Raw genomic sequence first — 26,619 nt, forward strand, 5'->3', positions numbered from 1 at the left:
GTGCTCGGAAGTGATCGCCTAAAGGAAAAAGTCACACATGACAGGAAGGAGGAAGTGTGTGTGACGTGCAGAAGGTTAGTATTGCAGGAAAATTTGAAAAGGGGCCTATTGTGCGTATTTTTGAACCCTTTGTATTGAGTTCTGGACTCTTATAGTGCAGCTACACACAATAACCAGCACACAAAGCTTTCTAGTTCTTCCAGAATCTGCACCTATCCAGCTGTATTTCTTTGGATTTCAGGCTTCCCATCTGTTTTAATGTATTCCACCCATGGCCCCCCTCTGCTGTGGTTGGTTATAGGAGTTGATAAGAAACGGCGATGTACCTTTTTAAAATGGCCGCTTTTAACATACAGTGTTAAATCCCAAATCTGTTCCAGAAGTTTCTAAAGAAAAGAGGTTACTTCAAGATGTCTGACAATGGTAAGTAGCTTTAGCATTTTAGCCTTAGGTTTTCTACAGCTTTGGTCACCTGTAATGTGTTTTGTGGGACTACCAGTGTGGAAAAAAACTCAGGTAGAGCCGCTAATTGTGGTGGGAAACAGCTAATAGCTGTATGCACACTCTATATTGCTACACAGACAAGCGCTTTTGCTCCATGACTTAGCCAAAATAAAGACAGTTAGGACACTGATAAACTATTACTTACTGCTTGCTCTTCTGACTCTTCCACACGACCAAGTAACGTTGGAAAGGCGTAGAGCTTTAGCAAGTCTGTGGGCTATCCAGCTGCATAGTGGCCCATGTTCACTAAACAGTCCAGTGTGAAATGCAGTTGACGGATTAAAATGTATTTCTTTTGCTGGTAGGGAATCAGAAACTCCAACCACTTGTGGCTGATGGTGGCGTCTTTAGGAATTGGACAGTGGCTTTCCCTTACGAGCCATTGCTAGCGACATAAACAAAGGAGCAGAGCTTGGGGGAGGGCAGAGACCTTATCTGGCTAACAGCCATGCCCATATAAGGAAGTCTGGTCCACTGTGACATCACAAAGGAACAGTTTTACCTTCTTTACTCACCTTCTAAAACCGAACATTGTCAGCCATCCCAAACTTCTTTCAGGGCTCACTTCCAAATGCCCAAACCTCATTATCTGAAACTTTGGCATGGTTTAACACCAGAATACAACATTATAACTACATTTATAGGTCAGGGGTAAAGCATCATAGGTCTCATTTAACGCATACACACACACATGTGCACACATTGTTCAGTACTAAATGTGAAACCTGTAAATAGTGGTATTTTATTTGTAAATTAATTATTATTCTGATGTAAAACAACCCTTTTTGTGATTGTATAGTTGTTTAGATAGTTGAGCTGTCACAAAAGCAAAAAATATTTGTGTCAAAGTGAAATGTATCTTTGGTATCTTTTCTTTTGTATCTTCCTGAAACTTAACAGTAACGTAACAGTAACAGTACTGAAATGTCCGAGGCCTGTGTAGAAATTTTCAAAGCCATGATCTGTGTCTTTGAGGTCAGCTGGCTACTTGATGACAATATTGGCTTACCTTCCCCCAACCCCTCCAGCTGCGACAGCCGCTCGTGCTTTGATTGATTGGTGACCAGGTTTTTTTTTCTGCCTGTTTACTTTCGCGTACAAATGACAAATTGTTAGTGAATATTCCTGATCACCAGTCTAGTTTTGCGTGACCGATTATCATCGTTCAAAAACAACTACGTAGCGTGAGGTCTGGGCTTTCGCCACGGAATAGGAGCACCTGTGCGTCTTTGTCTTCTTGGCGTAGACTGCGGATACAACGATGTGTACTCCTGAGAGTTCAAGTAAAAATCAGCCTGCCTGGCAGCTATCTGTTCTTAGCATTAAAATGTAAACTTTGTATCCCTACAGTATGCATTTTATGCACCCCCACCCCCAATTTTGCTGTTTTTTTTGTAATAAATGTATTTTTCAAACATAGACACGTCCAAATTAACTGCCTTTGTACAACAACACAGAAACAGAAAGTAGTTGTACTTTAGTAGATGTGACACATTGGGAACATACTGTAAACTATATGGACCATCCAGGGAACGATAATAAGACTTAAGGAATGTATTAGAATGTATTGTTGCTTTTTCGTACCTATATTTAGCGTCCCTTGGGGCTGCTGCCCCATTAAAGACAAACAGCTTAGTTGATGGACTTATTGCAAAGGAAGCAAAGGAAGCAAAGAAAGCGTCATTTCAGTGAATAATACGTAAATAGGGCTTACCGCTAGAGTTCTTCGCACAGATGAGGTGCTGGTAGGGCTGCAGCAGCCCCCAAATCTCCGCGTCCCCGCCGACGGCTTGCTCCAGAGCCTCCAGGCTCAACTTGGGAACGCCGTTGTCCCTCTGCAGCAGCGCGCTGCGCAGGACGCGGCCGAACACCTCCCTGAAGAGGCTCTCCACGCACGCCGTCAGGTAGATGGCGGCGTGTTCGTGGATCCGGAGCGCCATGCGGCTGTCCACCATCCACCTGAAGAACTTCCCCACGGAGAGGATCAGCCCGCAACGCGCCGACTTGCCACGGCTGAACTTGTCCCCAGTGCTCATGTTGTACAGGGACAGCGCGCTCAGCGCGGCCGCGATGCAGTTGACGGAGATGGTCCAGGAGAGGACCACCTTGACGGCGCTCTGGATCTCCAGCTTGGTGCACTTGGCGTAGCGTAAGCTGAGCCGCTGCGCCTCCCGGGCCACACGTACCAACGCGCGGCTGACGATCGCCGAGAGACGCGCCAGGACCTCCGGAGGCGGACGCTCTCCGGCGGCCAGCAACTCCTCGTCCCGCCGCAGCGCGCCCTCCACCTCGGCCAGGCTCCACGGCACGTCCTCCAGCTCGGGCAGCTTGGCGCACTGGGCCGCGCACTCCAGCGCCTCCGTGTCCTCGGCCAGGACGGTGTTGACCGTTTCTAAACTGTTCTGTCGGCTGTGCATGGATTCCGTCAGATGCCAGCGGTTGCCCCCATGCGAGAAGGACTGAGGCGGGTCGGAGCAGCACAGCGACACGCTGGACGACCTGACCGAGTCCGCGGCGCCACCATAACCGGAATCGAGTGTTAAGTCCTCCAGCGTCCTCACCGCGGTCTTACCATTGCCTGCCATCGCTGCGCCGCATACTGTTGGGTACGCTGCTCTCTCTCCTACAAAGCCATCCGGTCCTCCTGCTGGTGCTTTCACCTTTCACCGTCCTCCGAGCCGCATTTGGTTGCTCAAAAGTACCCGGGAATGGCGCAACGTGAGGGCTGAGTGACCAACTCGATGCTTGAACGTCTGCGTGGAGATCCTCCACACACACACTCAACTTCTTTCTGCGAGGAGGGAGGAGGAGTCTGGAGCACCTTCATCCTTGTTGATTGGCAGCCCTGCAAGCGGACCCGCAGAAACAAAGAATAAACAATGTACATGTGAGGCCGTCATTTTATGACAATTAATTAAAACAAACTTTCACAGGACAGGCCAAGGATCAATGTACACAAGGCCAAACGCCCTCCTTCCAAGTCGAGGTGTCCAAAGTGCGGTCCAGGGTCCGTTTGCAGGGGTTATTCGTTTATTATTGGAAATTAATAACAGAACTTTTTAAATTTGGATGTGTATACCTACAGCCCAGTCGACTTCTCACAACAGCATTCGGCCCCATCTTAACGGGCCATGTGTGATCCACCCGCCATATTTTAACCTAGCAACATCTGGCCCTAGCCAGGGTAAGGGGTTTATTAGTGACACTTGCACCTGATACAACAAGACCATATCTTGCTGAATAACAGGTGCAGCAAGTGGCCAGCTGTCAGATGCATCCCTGCAAAGATCATTTATTAAAACCTGTTGCCTGGTAACAGCATATCATCATCATGCTTCCTCCCAGTAAGATTAATAAATGCAGAATGTGCATAGAGTATGATAGTAATTGAGGTGTTTATAAACTAAAACGGCTTACTTTTTCACCTGGACGTTTTAGTCAAAGGCATGCATGTTTTGTTTAATTAAAAAATAACATGTCCAAAATGTGTGATATTTCTGGAGCAAATTCTAAAACGGTAATTCTCAAACAGTCGGCTGTTGTGGAGTTTTACTGACACTCAGTGGCCGTGTCTGTCACTATCCACCCACGGCTGCATTTTTACCTTACATAATTACTGTACCGTATTTATATAAGGTACAAACGTGACGCATGTTTTATTCATAATTGAGCGCAACATTGGAAGCAACAGCCAGAAGGGCATTTGTATTGCATTGAATGACGAATACATGCATAAATATCGCTAGCTTGTTTTGGTAAACAAAACTTGGAGCTATATTTAAATTTAAATTAATATTCGAGGAAACAGTTATTCCAAACTTATTACAAACCGTATTAATCTATTCATTACAACAAGCAAGAGTGTCCATACCTTCACTTCAGCGTCTTGCAAGACTCCATGTGCTTAACCATTTTCTTTGGCAGTAAACAAACGACTGACGGCATGATAAATAGTTGTGTTTACACGTCATGGCAGGAGCGTGACTATAAACTGTGCCTTTATTAGGTTGTAATGTAAGTTTTTGTTTGTTAGAAAATGTTTACATATACGTACTGAACTATAGACGTCAACTCCAGCCAAAATGGGCACACGAACCACTACTGCCCCCTACCTAGGCGGCCTTGTAAATACATATACAGACTCAAGCACAACACTGTAGCAGCTACAATGTGACCATTTTGAATCAATACTCATTTATTACTGTATTCATTTCAAACACATGTATGTCCCATACTGCAGCACATTACACTACGTCACAGCTATTGTGTTCTTCTGAAGCGTGGAGAAAAGCACGCTGTAGAAACGTGACCACGTTGCCGGACACGCATTGCCATATGGACCAATAAGAAAGCGCGGAGGTCCGTGCGTCAGCAAATAGGCGGAGCCAAGGCTGAAGGTGCGGCGCCAGGAGCGAGCAGCCATTCGTGTGCGTTGCTGCGGGGAAATCAAGCTTTTTTTAGCCACCAAAACATCTACTCCACCACCGGGGACGAGTGACAAAGACCCGAGGGGAGTTTGGAAGAGCTAAGTGGTTCTCCGTGTTATAATCAGTCGTCTTTTTGTGACTTAATCGCCGTTATTCAGTGTATTTACATAACCAGCTTTCCACAAGCCTCGCTGGCTACGCCATTACGCTCAAATAACAAGTCAGTTACAGTTTGTCTGTTGTACATCCTTGATAAGACAATGTCTACGGAGTGCAGTTGTGTATAAATGATCTGGACCTGCTGAAACATTTTGTTCTTTTTTTCACCATTTTGACAAACAAGTTATACAACCAGGCGGGTTAGCGTTTGCACCGCGCAGGTCCTAACCCCCGCCGGGTTTCCAGTCACGTTGCCGGAGAGCGTCTTTTGACCAAATGCTTCAGCCTCCAACGCGGTCCAAGTTCTTTGTCACCATGGAAAAGGTTTTATTGGAGCAAGGTTAACTCCGCATAGGTTGAGATCATAAACTTCAATTGTATTCACACAGTGTTGTGCCTGGACGTATAGTACATTAGCATACCGCGTAGCTAAGTCTGAGTGAAGAAGATAACATTTGAAAACAGAAGATCTCCATCCATTGGAGTGATGGTCGTTAATACGATCCACTGGTTCAGGAAGGGCTTGCGGCTCCACGACAACCCATCCCTAAAGGAGTCTCTGCTGGGGGCCGACACCGTCCGCTGCATCTACATTCTTGACCCCTGGTTTGCTGGCTCGTCCAACGTCGGGATCAACAGGTGGAGGTGAGTCCAACCCAGTATAGTCTACAGAGTCTTATAGACACTTGGAAAACACTAGCAGTTGATGCAAATGCTTGTAGTTGCGTCCTTTGTGTGCTGTCTGGCCTTGTATGTTTTTAATTTTGCAGTTGCTAGGTAGATTTTGGTGTTTGCAGTGTCACAGAGGCCCGAGTGTTCTTTCTGTCTTCCCCAAAGATTTTAAAAGATGTTGGAATGAGAGGTCATCCATGGGTCCTTAAGGCTTCCATGGGATGCCCACGTGGAAGATAATGGTCATTATTTATTAGTTTCAGCTATACATGAGCACCATTCACCGTAACAAGCTGATTTCTGAGCCTTATTTTCCATGTGCGCATGTCAACGTTTTCTAATATCCTTTCTTCATCGATAGAAGGAAAGAAAATACATAATCAATGAACGTTAACATAAGATTTTTCTTGTGTTTGTGCTGATGTTAATTTTTTTTGTTTTTTCCATGATGTTGGTCATTTAACCCTTTCATGCACACATTATGATAACCTGCTTTAGGATTTTTTTGTGACAGGAGTGTTTTTGTGACACTTTAGGCATGGAAAAAAATTATCACCTTCATTTTTAAAACAGCTAAAATAATGCACAAGGCTAAAAATAACCGATTACCTAAAAATGTCCTCCAATACTTCTTTACAAGACAGGATTAATATGATCTCAGGGAAGAACTAAATTTGAAACACTTATATGCTAGGACTACGTTAAAAAGCCAAAGCATTTCAGTATGTGGAATCAAACTATGGAATGGAAGGACCTCAAACAATGCACAACGATGCGCCAATTCAAGAAACAATACAAGCAGTTGATGTTTGCTAAATACAAGGATGAAGAGTCTCAAACCAGTCATGATGTGCTATATGTATATTACTATATTAACAGTTACTATTGTACCCATTATGTAATTGTATTGTCATATCACCTCGTACTTCAGTACGTGACAAAAAATAAATAATTAATGAAAAAAAAATAAATTAATAAAATAAATAAAAATTCATTGAAAAAACCTTAAATTATATTAGGAAGTGAACAAATGTAACAGTTACTGGTTGTAAAAGTGCCAGATGGAGGGGTAGGATTTAATAAGCTTTGTTTCTTCCTACTCCTTTTGGACATGTGGAACTGTGAACTGATTATGTGATGCACTCAATTGTAATCTGATGCATGTTCAAATGAAATAAAACCATTACCATGACCAAAAGTCATACATTTTTCAAGGAGTTGCTGACCTGTCCATTAGAGTGGACAACATGCATTTGAACGACTGATGAAACATAGTTGTAAGTGAACCAATAAAAATAAATATTGTAAACAGCATAAAACATATATTTGTTTGATCTTTGAAATTTTTAACATTCCAAAATTGCTAAATGTACTGCAAAAACATTTAACCAAAGAAAAAAATCACTTTTTTTGAATCAGTTGCCTATTACTACTACTTATCAATTCCTCGAAACTGCTTCATTTTACAATTTGTAAAAAATACACGATTTGCTGTAAATAGAAGTTTGATTTGAGCACCATTTCATCAATCAGATCTTCCGGAAATATATGCAGGAAGAAATTTGGTCTGTTCCCTCAATATTCACTTTCCACGCTCCTAAAAAGGAGTCAGGTCTCCCTCAAGCTCATTGGCTTGCTTTTCCAGACATGTCTGCCTTTTTTTGTGTGTTCTTGAGCTTTGTCAGGTAGGACATCTTCAGCTCCCTGAGCTTCTTCCGTATCCTCATCTTCTCCAGCTTCCCCATCTTTCTCAGCATCTTCAACTTGGACTAAAATCCATAAAATATTGTTATAATAAAAACCCAATTGATTTTCAGCCAAAAAAGTTACTGCAAATGAAGTATTATCAAAAACAACAGAATTTAAGCAATACTATAAATTGTAGTCAAAATACAGCTCCCGATGCACAATGTCCAATTTAGTGGACACGTGATCAATCACAATTTCCTCAAATCACAACATCAATACTTGGATATTTTAACAATTATATTCTTAGTTGTTGCTTGATGTCCCAATATTTTTTCCCCTGCAAGAGTCTCCTAGAATAGAAGAAATTGACAGATATTCCTCCCCCGCACGACACATCTGCACTTTTTTTTGGCCATCTTGTTTTTGGAAGGTTTTTTTTTTTTTTGCATTTACAAAAGTTGACCAATGAGTGGCAGTGTATGGCGTGACACACTAGTGTCCACTGTAGTGACTGATGCGCAACTGTGACATTAAGACTCATTCATATAGGAGAAAACAGCTTTTGAATAGCTGTCCACTGTAGTGACCACTGTCCCTGTTAACTTTATAGATGTAACATTTCGCCTGCTTCCTGTAGTCACGTTCTTTCCCGGCTATGTTGATGCTGCCTTTCGTCAGACGCTCATTCGGCTAGCTTCTTCCTAAATAGGGTGTTTGACGGGTCAGTGTGACTGGTAACTGACACTTGCGTCTGCAACTTGTACAGCTTCGTCATGTGGAACATCCAGGACATATTTAATGTGAGGGCGCCCCCTTGCTGCAACAGAGCATCATGTTGTCGTTACATAACGGGAGCCAGGGGTGAGCAGATGCTGTTGTTACGCATGAAAGACAGCAACCGGCACCGAGGACTTGTCAAAACTTCACATGGTGGACTCTTGGTTGTGATTTGCCAGGCATGTTTTTCTTCTGGACTTAAAGTACCCCCCACCATACGCCGGCGATGTGACTCAAGTGGGTCAGTGTGTTAGTAAACTCGCCACCCTCCTGCTTCCTTCCTGTCTTTGTGACCTACTTCTGCAACAACGACCCCCCCCCCCACACACACTCCACAGCTATCTCCACACCACAGAATAACTGTGAGCGCTAATCTGTACAAAGCCGCCCCTGTCTGATATCCACACCAATGGTCTCGAGGGGCTCGTGGTTGCCCCCCCCCCAAAGCCAAGGAAAGTTAGGAAGTTAGGAGGTTTTAAGGGAAAGGTGACATCAACCCATTTGAGGATGTGTTACAGTTTAAATCGTTCATTCAAACTGAGCTTGTAGGTTGATACTCAGCACAACATCCACACCCTTGAAAAGTTTGGAAAACTTTGGACACCCATTCAGAGTTAGTTGGTGTACCCCAAAAATTGTCAAGTCTTACAAATCTAAAATGACTTCTAAAGGGCTTAATTTTTTCGGCTTTGGTTTCCCTAAAATCCTAAAAAAAAACATGCATGCTATGTCAGCACTCCCTTTGTGACTTTCAGTCATAAAACCAATAGAAATACATCATCAGAATCGCCCAGCCCTAGATGAATAATGTTTGTTCTTGATATCGTACCTCACAGGAAGTATCGATTCATTAATAATATCCATGTGTACCCCCATCGTGGAGGGAGCGTTGCGTTAATAGAAAAGCTTCCACCTACCAACTTTAGTTCCTATGGCAATAGTTTCACTTATTTGTGTGTGTTTCCTCCACCTACGCTAACCTGACACACACACATGCATGTGCATAATATGCAAATGTGCCCAAAAAAAGGCAGTGAAGTACACATACGAACGTGTCCTCTATCAAACATGAGGGGTGAACAGATGTCATTTTGTCTTTTTTAGGTTCCTGTTGCAGAGTCTGGAGGATTTGGACTCCAGCCTCCGTAAGCTCAATTCCCGCCTTTTTGTGATAAGAGGCCAGCCCACTGATGTCTTTCCCAGACTCTTCAAGGTGAGGCCGTTATCCCATTTAAGCGTTACATATACCCCCCCATCCCCACACGCACACATCCAAATAATCTCTTTTCTTTCGCTTCCCCAGGAGTGGAAGATATCTCGTCTGTCCTACGAGTACGACTCCGAGCCCTTTGGGAAGGAGCGAGATGCCGCCATTAAGAAGCTGGCCTCCGAGGCTGGCGTGGAGGTGACGGTCCGCATTTCCCACACGCTCTACGACTTGGACAGGTGAGATCCCCCGACCACCTCACCCCCCCAGCCACCCACCAATCATGTCTAATTCCCTCCTCGTAGGATCATCGAGTTGAACGGGGGTCAGTCCCCCCTCACCTACAAGCGCTTCCAGACCCTCATCAGCCGAATGGACGCTGTGGAAGTGCCCGCCGAATTCATCACGGCCGAGATCATGGGGAAGTGCTCCACGCCGCTGTCCGACGACCACGACGACAAATTTGGGGTACCGTCGCTGGAGGAGCTGGGTGAGTGACGACGGGGATGATGCCGAAGAGCCGGTGAACTTGATATCACATGATGGTCCTCTTGCAGGGTTCGACACAGAAGGATTGTCGTCGGCCGTGTGGCCGGGAGGAGAAACCGAAGCTCTCACACGGCTGGAGAGGCATCTGGAGAGGAAGGTGGGTCAATTGAAATATTAAACCTCAGATCCACGTTTTACCTTCGTCCACCCTTTCCCCATGATAGGCCCAGAAAGTCAAACTTCCTGTCGTGACATCTTTCCACAGACTTCCTTAGAATTTTGCAGGCTGGATCTCATTTTTATTGGCTGTAAGCTTTAGATTGACGTATCAGTCATTCAGCGCAGATGCTGCATTCAGAGACAGAGCCATCCATACACCAGCGTTTACTCAGAGAAATATCACGACTGAACATGCATTATTTTGCCACACGGTGTTAGATAGTGTCAAATATTTGCTCACACGTGTCCAATGTGTGTAAGAAATATCATATTTTCTTAACTATTCATTCATTCATTTTCTACCACTTATCCTCACGAGGGTCGCGGGGGTTGCTGGAGCCTATCCCCTGTCTTCGGGCGAGAGGCGGGGTAGACCCTGGACTGGTGGCCAGCCAATCACAGGGCACATATAGTCAAACAGCCATTCTTCGGGCGAGCCAGCCAATCACCGGAGTATGTGCAGAGTATACCACGCATGCACAGGGAGAACATGCAAACTCCACACAGAGATGGCCGAGGGTGGAACTCAAGTCCATAACTTGCAATCTACTCATTTAATTATTACGATGTAACCTTCAATGCTCCTCACGACCTTTCTGTACTTCTGTACTTTCTGTGTGTAAGCTACCGGCCACGCCTCCACCCAAAAGAGGCTGTGCTGTGCGGCTGACAAAAGGAGTGTACCTCATTAGGCCTGTTTGGAAGAGGGAGATGAGGGAAACAGACGTGCACACACATTTATGCTGTGATTGATTAATTATTTAGTACTTATATGCCTGGTCTCCAGCAGACCAGACTACTGTATCGGCCCTCTCAAATCGAGTTGCAAGACCGCTGCAGTGCATCCACAATGCTGCTGCTCAAGTCCTGACTAGAACCAGGAAATATGAGCATCTTAGTACAGTACTCAGGTCCCTGTACTGAGAGAATAGTCGTGTGTACAAGTCTTTTTTCGTGGTCTAGCACATCTCGAGGCACATAAACACGGTGAAGCTGTGTTTCAGTTGCCGCCAAAATGCTGCCAAAATCTGGGAAAATGTGAGAAAATGTGTGACGGTCCTCAACTTTGGTAGTGTTCAAACCCAGGCTGAAAAGACTTGGGGCTTAAGAGGTTAAAGACTCCAGTAGATCTTTGTGGTCCAAGTTGACTGGCATGTACACTCATTGTCGCCCCTCAGGCTTGGGTGGCCAACTTTGAGCGACCCAGAATGAACGCCAACTCTCTTCTGGCCAGCCCCACCGGCCTCAGCCCGTACCTGCGCTTTGGTTGCCTCTCCTGTCGGCTGTTTTACTTCAAGCTCACCGACCTCTACAGGAAGGTACGTCTGCAGACAAACACCGATTCTCCTCCGACTCAATCCATGAACCCCTCCCCCACAGGTGAAGAAGAACAGCTCGCCCCCGCTCTCGCTCTACGGCCAGCTGCTGTGGCGTGAGTTCTTCTACACAGCGGCCACCAACAACCCCTGCTTCGACAAGATGGAGAGCAACCCCATCTGCGTGCAGATCCCATGGGACCGCAATGCCGAGGCGCTGGCCAAATGGGCCGAGGGCCGCACCGGCTTCCCCTGGATTGACGCCATCATGACCCAGCTGAGGCAGGAGGGCTGGATCCACCACCTGGCCCGGCACGCCGTGGCCTGCTTCCTGACGCGAGGGGACCTGTGGATCAGCTGGGAGGAAGGCATGAAGGTGAGACGCGAGAAGATCGACTTCACTTCAAAGTGGAGAAGATCTCACTTTTGCGTGTGTTGTGGAGGTGTTTGAGGAGCTGCTGCTGGACGCCGACTGGAGCGTGAACGCCGGCAGCTGGATGTGGCTCTCCTGCAGCTCCTTCTTCCAGCAGTTCTTCCACTGCTACTGCCCCGTCGGCTTCGGGCGCCGCACCGACCCCAATGGAGACTACATAAGGTGTGTCGCACACTCCATACAGGACTGTAATCTACCTGTGGTGGCCGTGGATTCTGGGGGGTCATGTTTATTGTAGTTGGCCATATGCGTGTAATTGTGACAGACTGTGGGAGAGGAGTCAAAAAAAGTGAAATTCAGCTAACCAATCTGCCTCATCACACAGGCGCTACCTGCCCATCCTGAGGGGATTCCCGGCCAAGTACATCTACGATCCCTGGAACGCTCCGGAGGCTGTGCAGAAGGCGGCCAAATGCATCATCGGTGTGCATTACCCCAAGCCCATGGTGCACCACGCTGAGGCCAGCCGCCTCAACATTGAGCGCATGAAGCAGATCTACCAGCAGCTCTCCTGCTACCGAGGCCTCGGTGAGGACCAGGAACCTCGGCAGGAACCAAGACCTCTGGCTGTGAAGGCTTATCCCTACGTCTGATTCTGCAGGTCTGCTGGCGTCTGTTCCCTCCACCTCCAATGGAAACGGCAACACCAAGCCGTCCTCGGACGTGATGGGATACTCGGTTGACGCGCCTCATGTCGCCACAGCTCCATCGGGTAAGACAGCGTCGAAGCGGTCTCTCTCTCTCTCTGCTCATTCGTGACGTCCTGTTATTTGTGTACTTCCAGGCTATCAGATGCCGGCGCAGTCCCAAGGAGACTGGCAAAGCGGCGTCATGATGTACCTGCAGGGGGACTCCCAGAGCAGCATGGCCGCCCATCAGCAGGGTAGGCGGGGCTTTATTGAAAAGTCTAATGATAATAAGATATAGAATTTACAGGAGTATCCCCCCCACCCCCAAATATCAAAGTGTCCCCTGCATAGTTTGATTTTGCAGTAAAGTGGGGGCGCCGCTGTGATACGTGCTTATTCATGTTCCAGGTTACGTCAGCGCCGGCATGATGTGTTACCCTCAAAGCCGACAGAGTCCCGCGCTTCAGAAAGGTAAAGGTGACCACGGTAAACCATAATTCAGTTCACACCTTCAGGCCACTAGGTGGTGCTGGTGCAGGGTGAACTCGAGTAGAACTAGATCAGGGGTCAGCAACCTTTACTGTCAAAAGAGCCATTTTACCCCCTCACTCAAAGAGAATAAAGAAAAATATAATCATCTTGGTTAAACCTCAACACCTGAAGAAATATTGCCGAATTGCAAGTCTCCAAAGATTTTAATTGAAAGTCAGATTTTTTTTTTCCAATGCTTATTACAAAGATGCGTATTTTCCCCATATCGGGTGTTAAAACAAAATACCTGAGCATTGCGAATGGAGCCACAACAAAGAGGCTGAAGAGCCACATGTGGCTTTGGAGCCGTGGGTTGCTGACCCCTGAACTAGACCAACTAGAACTAGAGCTCCAGGAACTCGCTCTGTACACAGAACACATGCAGGGCATATAAAGTACAGTAGTAGTACTCTTTTGCTGCGTTTTCCACATTTTTCCTTGATTAGGTTGTGAGAGAAGTTTAAAAAATAAAGAGTCAACATGCTCTTAATATCCAATGTTTTATTGCTCATAGTTCATTTATAGCTCATATTGTTGTTGCCGCTCGAATACCCAGCATGCCTTGTGGGCATTTGGAAATAAGATGGATGTGATTAGCACTTACTGTCGTTACTGTCTATCACCCACGTCGTAGTAGTTGTTGACTTACTATGTGATGCAGGAACTTGCTGTGGATGTGTTATGTTTTTTTGTTTTGTTGCACCGTGACCAAGTGTTGTTCTGTTTGATGACCATCTACATATAGAAGGCCACTTAAAATCAGGAAAATTTAAATATCAGGAGGATGTTGACTGGGGTGAGTCATCAAAGCTCACTTCTGGTCACATGGGGCCGCTGACGTGGACACGACAAGCCGGTGTTTTCAGGTTTTCCCACCCAGAACACCTTTTCCATATCCATCGGGATAGCCCCACTGTTTTCCATACCATAGATGGATCGATACTTGATTCGTCTCCATGGGAATTTCTCTTGATCTGCTTAGTCTTTCAGAGGAGCAGGACGGTGATAGTAATCTGTCACTGAAACTGCTGTTCTGGGGATGATGCTATGCACCAGACGATGCCGGTCATCCGTGACGGACAGGGACCTCCTCGGGTGTCCTTTCCTCCTTCCAGCTCAGCCCCCCCCCCCCCCCCCCCCCCCCCCCCCCACACACACACACCACACTGAACACATATTGCATTCAATGAGGTGAGGCGAGGTGGAAGATGTATTGAAAAGCATCCTTTCTTGAACCCTTCTGTCTCTGCAGGGCCTGAGCACCACTCCAGCGCTCCCGTGAGCAGCAAGCGTCACTGCGAGGATTCCGGCAACGGCAAAAGCTCCAAAGTCCAGAGACATTAGTCTCCAGAAAAAGTTGGTTCGTAGCATTGCCGCTTCACGTGTTGTGTTTTATTGTTTTATGAAATGAATTCAACTAACATCCCCTTTTCTTCTGCTCCCTGCAGGAATCTTCATGTGGTGCCCCCCACCCCCCCTCTAGTAATTCCTGACATGGCCCATGCTGACCTCCCCTCGGGCGTACTTTTTTCTTTTGTGGGGAGTTAGCACAAGTCGTGTCATGTGTGTATATATAAAGAATTTGCTAATTCCCACTTGTACATATTTGGGTATTGTGTGTGCATCCTCTCTCTTTGTGTAGCCATAGATCCATTATATATATTTTTGATATGAGAAAACTTGATAGTGGATTCTTTTGGGACATTTTTTCAATTAAAAGTTGTCCATTTGGGGGCGGGGGGACAAAAAAAACAAAGTTACAAAATCTTGTACCATAAAGCAGCTTCATGTCCAATTCATCTCCCTCTGTTTGAGCCTATTTAACAGCTAAATGTTGGCAATAATTGTTGATTAAGTTCAGTGCTTGTAGACTTGCTTGTGTTCTCACTGTAGATGCAACATCACCATAAAGCAACCCAACCGCCAGTGTATAACCCAAAGAACTGCTACATCGGCTTCATGGTTCTTTCGATGTGCTCGTTTCATTAAAATGACTTCAACACACAGATGGATTGCTTTATGATTTTCCTGTTACAGCAGGTAAAAACAAACCCCTAGGACAGACCAGAAAAGTGAATAAAAACACCTAATTGCATTTAGAATGATTAATTATTGGTTTGGTAATTTTAAATTGGCCACAATTTAGCCAAAATACAATTTAGGATTTTTATCTCGGCCAGCGCCTCAAAGTTCTACCATCACACATTGGCAGTTGAGAACTTCTTAAAATGAGAACAAATGAACAGTTCCCGAGTATCACCCTCTTCTGGAGCCTATATGTAATAGCAACTGAGAACAGCAGTACGGTAGGCTGATGAATTATTTACTAATAATTGTAAGCGAATCCATTTTATTAATAAACATCAACAGAGTAACAATAAAGTATAAACGCACCTCCTCTTTTATCCAGGCTAACAGAAGATTAAGAAACATTTGCGTTTTAGAGCTCTAAAACGCAAATACCCCGCGGTATCGCGGCTCGCAAGCTGATTGGTTCCTGCCGGCTTGTGACTGCCTTTGGGCGGGGCGGACCTGTCAACAGTCACCGCTGTTGCTCAGTGGGAATATGCAATATATGCTTTCACTTTGGAGTCCCCAAATACCAAAAAACTCCCAAACCACACCAGAACAATTTCGTCAATGAGGGGACAAAATCGCCAAGTTGACAGTGCACCGTCGTCTCTGCTTTGACCCAATGCTGTCGTTTTAAAAGAGTCCAGCCTGTGGGCGGGGCCGGGTTGTACAACACGTGGGAGACACGTGAATGCGTAAACTGTCTGGTTCAACCAGCCCGGCTCAGGAACTGCGCCCTAAATATTCAGGTTGTAGCAGTGCCGCCTTCAAAGACCTTGGGACTTTAAAGCACTCTTGGAATCAGCGACTGACAGGCATTCGGATAAATAAATAAAGTCTTTAAAATAGATGGTTTTAAGATGTGTTCACAACCTGTAAACATGAGTAGGCATATTTATCTCCTAAAATCACTGCAGATGCCATTCCGTCCTCATAAAACGTCACTTTATTTCATTATGCAACAATTAGCGAATGCTACAAACTGTCATCCCAGCAAGTTTCAAAACAAAAAGGCTGCGTAAAAGTTGTACATTAACATGCTAACATTTGGCTAATATTAGCACCGCAGAAAGGTACACACTGGAGATAAAATGCATGAATATTGCAAATCAAGGCAGCTATTAAGTCAAGCTAATTAGTACCCATTGTTGTTGAGAGGTGAACATTGCTTGTACTGTATCCACGTTAAATTAATGAATCAATGCAACATTGGATTTTAGATCCAGAATAATGCCTGTTTTTCTTTTGTTTTACACAGCTCAACAAACACTGCGAATTTCAACCTGCTTTGTGTAATCAAATCCATCCACTTTGAATGTCTTTAATTGGAGAATAAGATTGTTGGTAGGTCCAGTTCTTGTAGCTTTACTTTCTTTTTGTTACTTTACTTTAACTTTCTTCAAGTACAGCCATCGCAATATCGCAGTTCGATTATTGCTCCCTTGCTATATGTCAGTTTTTCACAAATGAATTACTGAATAAACATGGCTGTTTGGTGGTAGACTGTGGTCTATTATTAGCCAAGCATATTGAAACCCAAGTCATATGTAGTAGTCTAGTCAATAGGTGGAAGTAATGACACAAAACATTGAGACTTTTTCACTCTATCCACATGGTACAGTGAAAAGAATCTTCTCCTCCCATCCTGTGTGGAAGTGGTAGGTTTTTGGCTTGAGTTTAGAAGTGATAAATTTGAGGCTAACTGGTTTTCTATATGCTAACTATAAAAATATTCAATTTATTAACATCACAGAAATTCAGGTTATGAACTAATGAAACGCTATAAACAAGGGGCTAAGATACTGGATCAAAGCTTTCTTGTTAGGTTTGTGTTTTATGGGTGACAAGGACGAGTGGTTAGCACGCAGGCCTCACAACTAGGAGACCCGAGTTCAATTCCACCCTCAGCGATCTCTGTGTGGAGTTTGCATGTTCTCATGTGGCTTTTCTCCGGGGACTCCGGTTTCCTCCCACATTCCAAAAACATGCTAGGTTAAATGGCGGCTCCAAATTATCCATAGGTATGAATGTGGGTGGGAATGGTTGTTTGTCTCTATGTGCCCTGTGATTGGCTGGCCACCAGTCCAGGGTGTAGCCCGCCTCTCGCCCGAAGACAGCAGGGATAGGCTCCAGCAGTCCCTGTGACCCTTGTGAGCATAAGCAATAGAAAATTGATAATTAATGAATTGTCTAATTAATAATTATGGACTGGCTCAGTAGCCAGCCCATAGACTGCTACTTGCAGTAGCAGTCGATGGGCAGTCTATTGTTATTCCTGTTTAGCTATTATTATTATGGACTGGCCCAGTAGCCAGCCCATAGACTGCTACTGCAAGTAGCCAGCCCATATTGTTATTGCTGTTTAGTTATGGACTGGCTCAGTAGCCAGCCCATAGACTGCTACAGCCCATATTGTTATTCCTTGTGGTGTTTAGTTTTTTTTTTTTTTCTCTTATTATATCTTAATCTTCCCATTTTTGCGCGCGTAATGCGGCCAAAACCGCAAGAAGGACCCCCACACATGTTACACCGTCGGAATCGTGACGCTTGGGACTACAGCGGTATTTATTTTTTTGAACATTTTGTGTAACCATGGCGACACTATTCGCGATAGAAAAAAAAATCGGCCACTAGATTAGGTACACCATTCTATTTTTAGAACAGCCGCATTCTAGAGAAAACGAGAATTTACAGACTTTTCACAGCCTTGTAGCTCAGCCATACGGCCACGTAGAAACGTGATTGATGGCTCGTTTTTTAGATAAACTTCTGAACTCTCTCTGTGGCTAAATGCTAATTGCTAGCATGTTAGCATGTTAGCATTTAAGCTAATTTACTCATGTCTAAAGGCAAATACACACATGGCATGATGTAGGGAGGTCATAGGACAATCTTGGCAGTTTCTAAACTTGAGGCTCTCTTGCTAGGTGCTAGCATGGTAGCCGTTAGCATGTTAGCATTTAAGCTAATTTACTCATGTCTAAAGGACAATACACACACGGCATGGTGTAGGGAGGTTATAGGACAACCTTGGCACTATCTAAACTTGAGGCTCTCTTGGTAGGTGCTAGCATGATGACTATTAGCATGTTAGCATTTAAGCTAATTTACTCACGTTTAAAGGCAAATACACACATGGCATGATGTGGGGAGGTTATAGGACAACCTTGGCAGTTTCTAAACTTGAAACCCTCTTGCTAGGTGCTAGCATGTAGCCGTTAGCATGTTAGCATTTAAGCTAATTTACTCATGTCTAAAGGCAAATACACACATGGCATGATGTAGGGAGGTTATAGGACAACCTTGGCACTTTCTGAACGTGAGGCTCTCTTGCTAGGTGCTAGCATAATGATTGTTAGCATGTTAGCATTTAAGCTAATTAACTCACGTTTAAAGGCAAATGCACACATGACATGATGTAGGGAGGTTATAGGACATCCTTGGTAGTTTCTAAACTTGAGGCTGTCTTGCTAGGTGCTAGCATGTTAGCCGTTTGCATGTTAGCATTTAATCTAATTTACTCATGTCTAAAGGCAAATACACACATGGCATGATGTAGGGAGGTTATAGGACAACCCTGGCACTTTCTAAACTTGAGGCTCTCTTGCTAGATGCTAGCATGGTAGCCGTTAGCATGTTAGCATTTAAGTTAATTTACTTATGTCTAAAGGCAAATACACACATGGCATGATGTAGGGAGGTTATAGGACAACCTTGGCCCTTTCCAAACTTGAGGCTCTCTTGCTAGGTGCTAGCATGATAACTGTTAGCATGTTAGCATTTAAGCTAATTTACTCACATTTAAAGGCAAATACACACATGGCATGGTGTAGGGAGGTTATAGGACAAGCTTGGCAGTTTCTAAACTTGAGGCCCTCTTGCTAGGTGCTAGCATGATGACTGCTAGCATGTTAGCATTTAAGCTAATTTACTCATGTTTAAAGGCAAATACACTCATGGCATGATGCAGGGAGGTTATAGGACAACCTTCGCAGTTTCTAAACTTGAGGCTCTCTTGCTAGGTGCTAGCATGATAACTGTTAGCATGTTAGCATTTAAGCTAATTTACTCACGTTTAAAGGCAAATACACACATGGCATGATATAGGGAGGTTATAGGTCAACCTTGGCACTTTCTTAACTTGAAACCCTCTTGCTAGGTGCTAGCATGGTAGCCGTTAGCATGTTAGCATTTAAGCTAATTTAGTCATGTCTAAAGGCAAATACACACATGGCATGATGTAGGGAGGTTATAGGACAACCTTGGCACTTTCTAAACTTGAGGCTCTCTCGCTAGGTGCTAGCATTGTGACTGTTAGCATGTTAGCATTTACGCTATTTTGCTCATGTTTAAAGGCAAATACACACATGGCATGATGTAGGGAGGTTATAGGACAACCTTGGCACTTTCTAAACTTGAGGCTCTCTTGCTAGATGCTAGCATGGTAGCCGTTAGCATGTTAGCATTTAAGCTAATTTACTCACGTCTAAAGGCAAATACACACGTGGCATGATGTGGGGACACTATGGGACTGCCCCAAACTTTTCGGGACCTGAGGCTGTCTTGATAGGAGCTAGCATGGTAGCCGTTAGCATGTTAACATTTAAGCAAATTTACTCATGTCTAAAGGCAAATACACACATGGCATGATGTAGGGAGGTTATAGGACAACCTTGGCACTTTCTAAACTTGAGGCTCTCTTGCTAGGTGCTAGCATGATGACTGTTAGCATGTTAGCATTTAAGCTAATTTGCTCATGTTTAAAGGCAAATACACACATGCATGATGCAGGGGCGATATAGGACATCCTTGACAGTTTCTAAAGTTGAGGCTCTCTTGCTAGGTGCTAGCATGGTAGCCGTTAGCATGTTAGCATTTAAGCTAATTTACTCATGTTTAAAGGCAAATACACACATGGCATGATGTAGGGAGGTTATAGGACAACCTTGGCAGTTTCTAAACTTGAGGCTCTCTTTCTAGGTGCGAGCATGATGACTGTTAGCATGTTAGCATTTAAGCTAATTTACTCACATTTAAAGGCAAATACACACATGGCATGATGTAGGGAGGTTATAGGACAACCTTGGCACTTTCTAAAGTTGAGGCTCTCTAGCTAGGTGCTAGCATGGTAGCCGTTAGCATGTTAAAATTTAAGCTAATTTACTCATGTATAAAGGCAAATACGCACATGGCATGATGTAGGGAGGTTATAGGACAACCTTGGCACTTTCTAAAGTTGAGGCTCTCTTGCTAGGTGCTAGCATGATGACTGTTAGCATGTTGGCATTTAAGCTAATATACTCACATTTAAAGGCAAATACAAACATGGCATGATGTAGGGAGGTTATAGGACAACCTTGGCACTTTCTAAACTTGAGGCTCTCTTGCTAGGTGCTAGCATAATGATTGTTAGCATGTTAGCATTCAAGCTAATTTACTCACGTTAAAAGGCAAATACACACATGACATGATGTGGGGAGGTTATAGGACAACCTTGGCAGTTTCTAAACTTGAGGCTGTCTTGCTAGGTGCTAGCATGTTAGCCGTTAGCATGTTAACATTTATTCATGTCTAAAGGCAAATACACACATGGCATGATGTCGGGAGGTTATAGGACAACCTTGGCACTTTCTAAACTTGGGACTCTCTTGCTAGGTGCTAGCATGATGACTGTTAGCATGTTAGCATTTAAGCTAATTTACTCATGTCTAAAGGCAAATACACACATGGCATGATGTAGGGAGGTTATAGGACAACCTTGGCACTTTCTAAACTTGAGGCCGTCTTGCTAGGTGCTAGCATGTTAGCCGTTAGCATGTTAGCATTTAAGCTAATTTACTCATGTCTAAAGGCAAATACACACATGGCATGATGTCGGGAGGTTATCGGACAACCTTGGCACTTTCTAAACTTGGGACTCTCTTGCTAGGTGGTAGCATGATGACTGTTAGCATGTTAGCATTTAAGCTAATTTACTCATGTCTAAAGGCAAATACACACATGGCATGATGTAGGGAGGTTATAGGACAACCTTGGCACTTTCTAAACTTGAGGCTCTCTTGCTAGGTGCTAGCATGATATCTGTTAGCATGTTAGCATTTAAGCTAATTTACTCATGTTTAAAGGCAAATACACACATGGCATGATATAGGGAGGTTATAGGACAACCTTGGCACTTTCTAAACTTGAAACCCTCTTGCTAGGTGCTAGCATGGCAGCCGTTAGCATGTTAGCATTTAAGGTAATTTACTCATGTCTAAAGGCAAATACACACATGGCATGATGTAGGGATGTTATAGGACAACCTTGGCACTTTCTAAACTTGAGGCTCTCTTGCTAGGTGCTAGCATGATGACTGTTAGCATGTTAGCATTCAAGCTAATTTACTCAAGTCTAAAGGCAAATACATACATGGCATAATGTAGGGAGGTTATAGGACAACCTTGGCACTTTCTAACCTTGAGGCCCTCTTGCTAGGTGCTAGCATGACGACTGTTAGCATGTTAACATTTAAGCTAATTTACTCATGTTTAAAGGCAAATACACTCATGGCATGATGCAGGGAGGTTATAGGACAACCTTGGCAGTTTCTAAACTTGAGGCCCTCTTGCTAGGTGCGAGCATGGTAGCCGTTAGCATTTTAGCATTTAAGCTAATTTAGTCATGTCTAATGGCAAATACACGCATGGCATGATGTCGGGAGGTTATAGGACAACCTTGGCAGTTTCTAAACTTGAGACCCTCTTGCTAGGTGGTAGCATGATGACTGTTAGCATGTTAGCATTTTTACAAATTTACTCATGTCTAAAGGCAAATACACACGTGGCATGATGTGGGGACACTATGGGACTGCCCCAAACTTTTCGGGACCTGAGGCTGTCTTGATAGGAGCTAGCATGGTAGCCGTTAGCATGTTAACATTTAAGCTAATTTACTCAAGTCTAAAGGCAAATACACACATGGCATGGTGTAGGGAGGTTATAGGATAACCTTGGCACTTTCTAAACTTGAGGCTCTCTTGCTAGGTGCTAGCATGATGACTGTTTGCATGTTAGCATTTAAGCTAATTTGCTCATGTTTAAAGGCAAATACACACATGCATGATGCAGGGGCGATATAGGACATCCTTGACAGTTTCTAAAGTTGAGGCTCTCTTGCTAGGTGCTAGCATGGTAGCCGTTAGCATGTTAGCATTTAAGCTAATTTACTCATGTTTAAAGGCAAATACACACATTGCATGATGTAGGGAGGTTATAGGACAACCTTGGCACTTTCTAAACTTGAGGCTCTCTTGCTAGGTGCGAGCATGATGACTGTTAGCATGTTAGCATTTAAGCTAATTTACTCACATTTAAAGGCAAATACACACATGGCATGATGTAGGGAGGTTATAGGACAACCTTGGCACTTTCTAAAGTTGAGGCTCTCTTCCTAGGTGCTAGCATGGTAGCCGTTAGCATGTTAGCATTTAAGCTAATTTACTCATGTTTAAAGGCAAATACACCCATGGCATGATGCAGGGAGGTTATAGGACAACCTTGACACTTTCTAAAGTAGAGGCTCTCTTGCTAGGTGCTAGCATTATGACTGTTAGCATGTTAGCATTTAAGCTAATTTACTCACATTTAAAGGCAAATACACACATGGCATGATGTAGGGAGGTTATAGGACATCCTTGGCACTTTCTAAACTTGAGGCTCTCTTGCTAGGTGCTAGCATGGTAGCCGTTAGCATGTTAGCATTTAAGCAAATTTACTCATGTCTAAAGGCAAATACACACATGGCATGATGTAGGGAGGTTATAGGACAACCTTGGCAGTTTCTAAACTTGAGGCTCTCTTGCTAGGTGCTAGCATGATTACTGTTAGCATGTTAGCATTTAAGCTAATTTACTAACGTTTAAAGGCAAATACACACATGGCATGATGTAGGGAGGTTATAGGACAACCTTGTTAGTTTCTGAACTTGAGGCTCTCTTGCTAGGTGCTAGCATGGTAGCCGTTAGCATGTTAGCATTTAAGCTAATTTACTCACGTTTAAAGGCAAATACACACATGGCATGATGTAGGGAGGTTATAGGACAACCTTGGCACTTTCTAAACTTGAAACCCTCTTGCTAGGTGCTAGCATGATGACTGTTAGCATGTTAGCATTTAAGCTAATTTACTCAATTCTAAAGGCAAATACACACATGGCATGATGTAGGGAGGTTATAGGACAACCTTGGCACTTTCTAAACTTGAGGCTCTCTAGCTAGGTGCTAGCATGGTAGCCGTTAGCATGTTAAAATTTAAGCTAATTTACTCATGTATAAAGGCAAATACGCACATGGCATGATGTAGGGAGGTAATAGGACAACCTTGGCACTTTCTAAACTTGAGGCTCTCTTGCTAGGTGCTAGCATGGTAGCCGTTAGCATGTTAGCATTTAAGCTAATTTACTCATGTTTAAAGGCAAATACACCCATGGCATGATGCAGGGAGGTTATAGGACAACCTTGGCACGTTCTAAAGTTGAGGCTCTCTTGCTAGGTGCTAGCATGATGACTGTTAGCATGTTAGCATTTAAGCTAATTTACTCACATTTAAAGGCAAATACAAGCATGGCATGATGTAGGGAGGTTATAGGACAACTATGGCAGTTTCTAAACATGAGGCTCTCTTGCTAGGTGCTAGCATGATGACTGTTAGCATGTTAGCATTTTACCTAATTTATTGAAGTTTAAAGGCAAACACACACTTGGCATGATGTGGGGACACTATGGGACTGCATCAACCTTTTCCGTACTTGAGGCTTTCTTGCTAGGTGTTACCGCGGTAGCCGTTGGCACACCGGGCCCGAGGTTCACAGCACAGGTGGCCAGTCCATCAAAATTTCCGCGGGAATTTTCTAGTTTTTATGGACTGGCTCAGTAGCCAGCCCATAGACTGCTACTGCAAGTAGCAGTCTATGGGCTGGCTACTGAGCCAGCCCATATATTTATACTATATATAAATATATGTTTATATATATATAATATATTTATACTTATATATTTAAGCTAATTTACTCATGTCTAAAGGCAAATACACAAATGACATGATGTAGGGGGGTTATAGGACAACCTTGACGCTTTCTAAACGTGGGACTCTCTTGCTAGGATCTAGCATGATGACCGTTAGGATGTTAGCATTTAAGCTAATTTGCTCATGTTTAAAGGCAAATACACACATGCATGATGCAGGGACGTTATAGGACATCCTTGGCAGTTTCTAAACTTGAGGCTGTCTTGCTAGGTGCTAGCATGTTAGCCGTTAGCATGTTAGCATTTAAGCTAATTTACTCATGTTCGAAGGCAAATACACACATGGCATGATGTAGGGAGGTTATAGGACAACCTTGGCAGTTTCTAAACTTGAAACCATCTTGCTAGTTGCTAGCATGGTAGCCGTTAGCATGTTAGCATTTAAGCTAATTTTCTTATGTCTACAGGCAAATTCACACATGGCATGATGTAGGGAGGTTATAGGACAACCTTGGCACTTTCTAAACTTGAGGCTCTCTTGCTAGGTGCTAGCATGATGACTGTTAGCATGTTAGCATTTAAGCTACTTTGCTCATGTTTAAAGGCAAATACACACATGCATGATGCGGGGACGTTATAGGACATCCTTGGCACTTTCTAAACTTGAGGCTCTCTTGCTAGGTGCTAGCATAATGACTGTTAGCATGTTAGCATTTAAGCTAATTTACTCACGTTTAAAGGCAAATACACACATGGCATGATGTGGGGAGATTATGGGACAACCTCGGCAGTTTCTAAACTTGAGGCCCTCTTGTTAGGTGCTAGCATGGTAGCCGTTAGCATGTTAGCATTTAGGCTAATTTACTCATGTCTACAGGCAAATACACCAATGGCATGGTGTAGGGATGTTACAGGACAACCTTGGCACATTCTAAAGTTGAGGTTCTCTTGCTAGGTGCTAGCATGATAACTGTTAGCATGTTAGCATTTAGCTAATTTACTCATGCTTAAAGGCTACTAAGCACATGTCATGATGTGGGGAGGTTATAGGATTACCTTGGCACTTTCTAAACTTGAGGCCCTCTTGCTAGGTGCTAGCATGATAACTGTTAGCATGTTAGCATTTTAGCTTATTTACTCATGTCTAAAGGAAAATACACACATGGCATGATGTGAGGACACTGTAGGACTGCCCCAAACTTTTCAGGACCTGAGGCTATTTTGCTACGTGTTAGCACGGTAGCCGTTAGCATGTTAGCATTTTAGCTAACTTACTCAAGTTTAAAGGCAAATACACACTTGGCATGATGTGGGGACACTATGGGACTGCATCAACCTTTTCCGTACTTGAGCCTTTCTTGCTAGGTGCTACCGCGCTAGCCGTTTTCACACCGGGCCCGAGGTTCACAGCACAGGTGGCCAGTCCATCAAAATTTCTGCAGGAATTTTCTAGTTATTATATCTTAATCTTCCGCTTTTTGCGCGCGTAATGCGGCCAAAACCGCAAGAAGGACCCCCACACATGTTACACCGCCGGAATCGTGACGCTCGGGACTACAGCGGTATTTATTTTTTGGAACGTTTCGTGTAACCATGGCGACGCTATTAACCGAAACGTTCAAAAATGGGCCAGTAGATTAGGTACAGAATTCTATTTTTAGAACAGCCGCATTCCAGAGAAAACGAGAATTTACAGACTTTTTTCAGCCTTGTAGCTCAGCCATACGGCCACGTAGAAACGTGATTGATGGCTCGTTTTTTAGATAAACTTCTGAACTCTCTCTGTGGCGAAATGCTAATTGCTAGCATGTTAGCATGTTAGCATTTAAGCTAATTTACTCACATCTAAAGGCAAATACACACATGCATGATGCAGGGACGTTATAGGACAACTTTGGCAGTTTCTAAACTTGAAGCTGTCTTGCTAGGTGCTAGCATGTTAGCCGTTAGCATGTTAGCATTTAAGCTAATTTACTCATGTCTAAAGGCAAATACACACATGGCATGATGTAGGGAGGTTAAAGGACAACCTTGGCACTTTCTAAACTTGGGACTCTCTTGTTAGGTGCTAGCATGATGACTGTTAGCATGTTAGCATTTAAGCTACTTTGCTTATGTTTAAAGGCAAATACACACATGCATGATGCAGGGACGTTATAGGACAACCTTGGCAGTTTCTAAACTTGAGGCTGTCTTGCTAGGTGCTAGCATGTTAGCCGTTAGCATGTTAGCATTTAAGCTAATTTGCTCATGTCTAAAGGCAAATACACACATGGCATGATGTAGGGCGGTTATAGGACAACCTTGGCACTTTCTAAACTTGGGACTCTCTTGTTAGGTGCTAGCATGATGACTGTTAGCATGTTAGCATTTAAGCTAATTTACTCACGTTTAAAGGCAAATACACATATGGCATGATGTAGGGAGGTTATAGGACAACCTTGGCAGTTTCTAAACTTGAAACCCTCTTGGTAGGTGCTAGCATGGTAG

General features: G+C 44.1%; 2 protein-coding genes across 3 annotated transcripts in view; one reads left to right on the forward strand and one right to left on the reverse strand.

The window, feature by feature from the left end:
* Window positions 1-4,494, reverse strand: part of LOC131124858 (ankyrin repeat- and BTB/POZ domain-containing protein 3-A-like) — a 135,097-nt gene extending 130,603 nt beyond the window's left edge. For both annotated transcript variants that reach the window (XM_058065760.2, XM_058065762.2), the window contains exons 1-2: window positions 4,376-4,494; window positions 2,219-3,349 (exon numbers count right to left, since the gene is read on the reverse strand). In XM_058065760.2, coding sequence (XP_057921743.2) covers window positions 2,219-3,089 — 871 coding nt within the window. In that variant the 5' untranslated portion in view covers window positions 3,090-3,349; window positions 4,376-4,494. The remainder of the gene's footprint in view (window positions 1-2,218; window positions 3,350-4,375) is intronic.
* A 387-nt stretch (window positions 4,495-4,881) lies between these two features.
* cry1a (cryptochrome circadian regulator 1a) lies at window positions 4,882-15,060 on the forward strand. The gene is made up of 14 exons (XM_058065785.2): window positions 4,882-5,735; window positions 9,333-9,441; window positions 9,532-9,674; window positions 9,741-9,925; window positions 9,993-10,081; window positions 11,322-11,462; window positions 11,524-11,835; window positions 11,903-12,054; window positions 12,218-12,420; window positions 12,494-12,604; window positions 12,677-12,775; window positions 12,930-12,992; window positions 14,305-14,412; window positions 14,501-15,060. The coding sequence occupies exons 1-13, from the start codon at window positions 5,578-5,580 to the stop codon at window positions 14,394-14,396; spliced, it is 1,857 nt and encodes a 618-aa protein (XP_057921768.2). The 5' UTR covers window positions 4,882-5,577; the 3' UTR covers window positions 14,397-14,412; window positions 14,501-15,060.
* Window positions 15,061-26,619: the final 11,559 nt, after the last annotated feature.

This window comes from Doryrhamphus excisus, linkage group LG2 (assembly GCF_037039965.1).
Source record: "Doryrhamphus excisus strain RoL-2023G ecotype Guam linkage group LG2, RoL_Dexc_Guam_v1.1, whole genome shotgun sequence".
Lineage (NCBI taxonomy): Eukaryota > Metazoa > Chordata > Actinopteri > Syngnathiformes > Syngnathidae > Doryrhamphus > Doryrhamphus excisus.

Coding starts and splice junctions, on each gene's coding strand:
- cry1a (XM_058065785.2), top strand. CDS start 5,578: ATGGTCGTTAATACGATCCACTGGTTCAGGAAGGGCTTGCGGCTCCAC. Junction 12,421..12,493: donor CTCCTGCTACCGAGGCCTCG/GTGAGGACCAGG, acceptor CTGATTCTGCAG/GTCTGCTGGCGTCTGTTCCC. Junction 12,993..14,304: donor GAGTCCCGCGCTTCAGAAAG/GTAAAGGTGACC, acceptor CTGTCTCTGCAG/GGCCTGAGCACCACTCCAGC.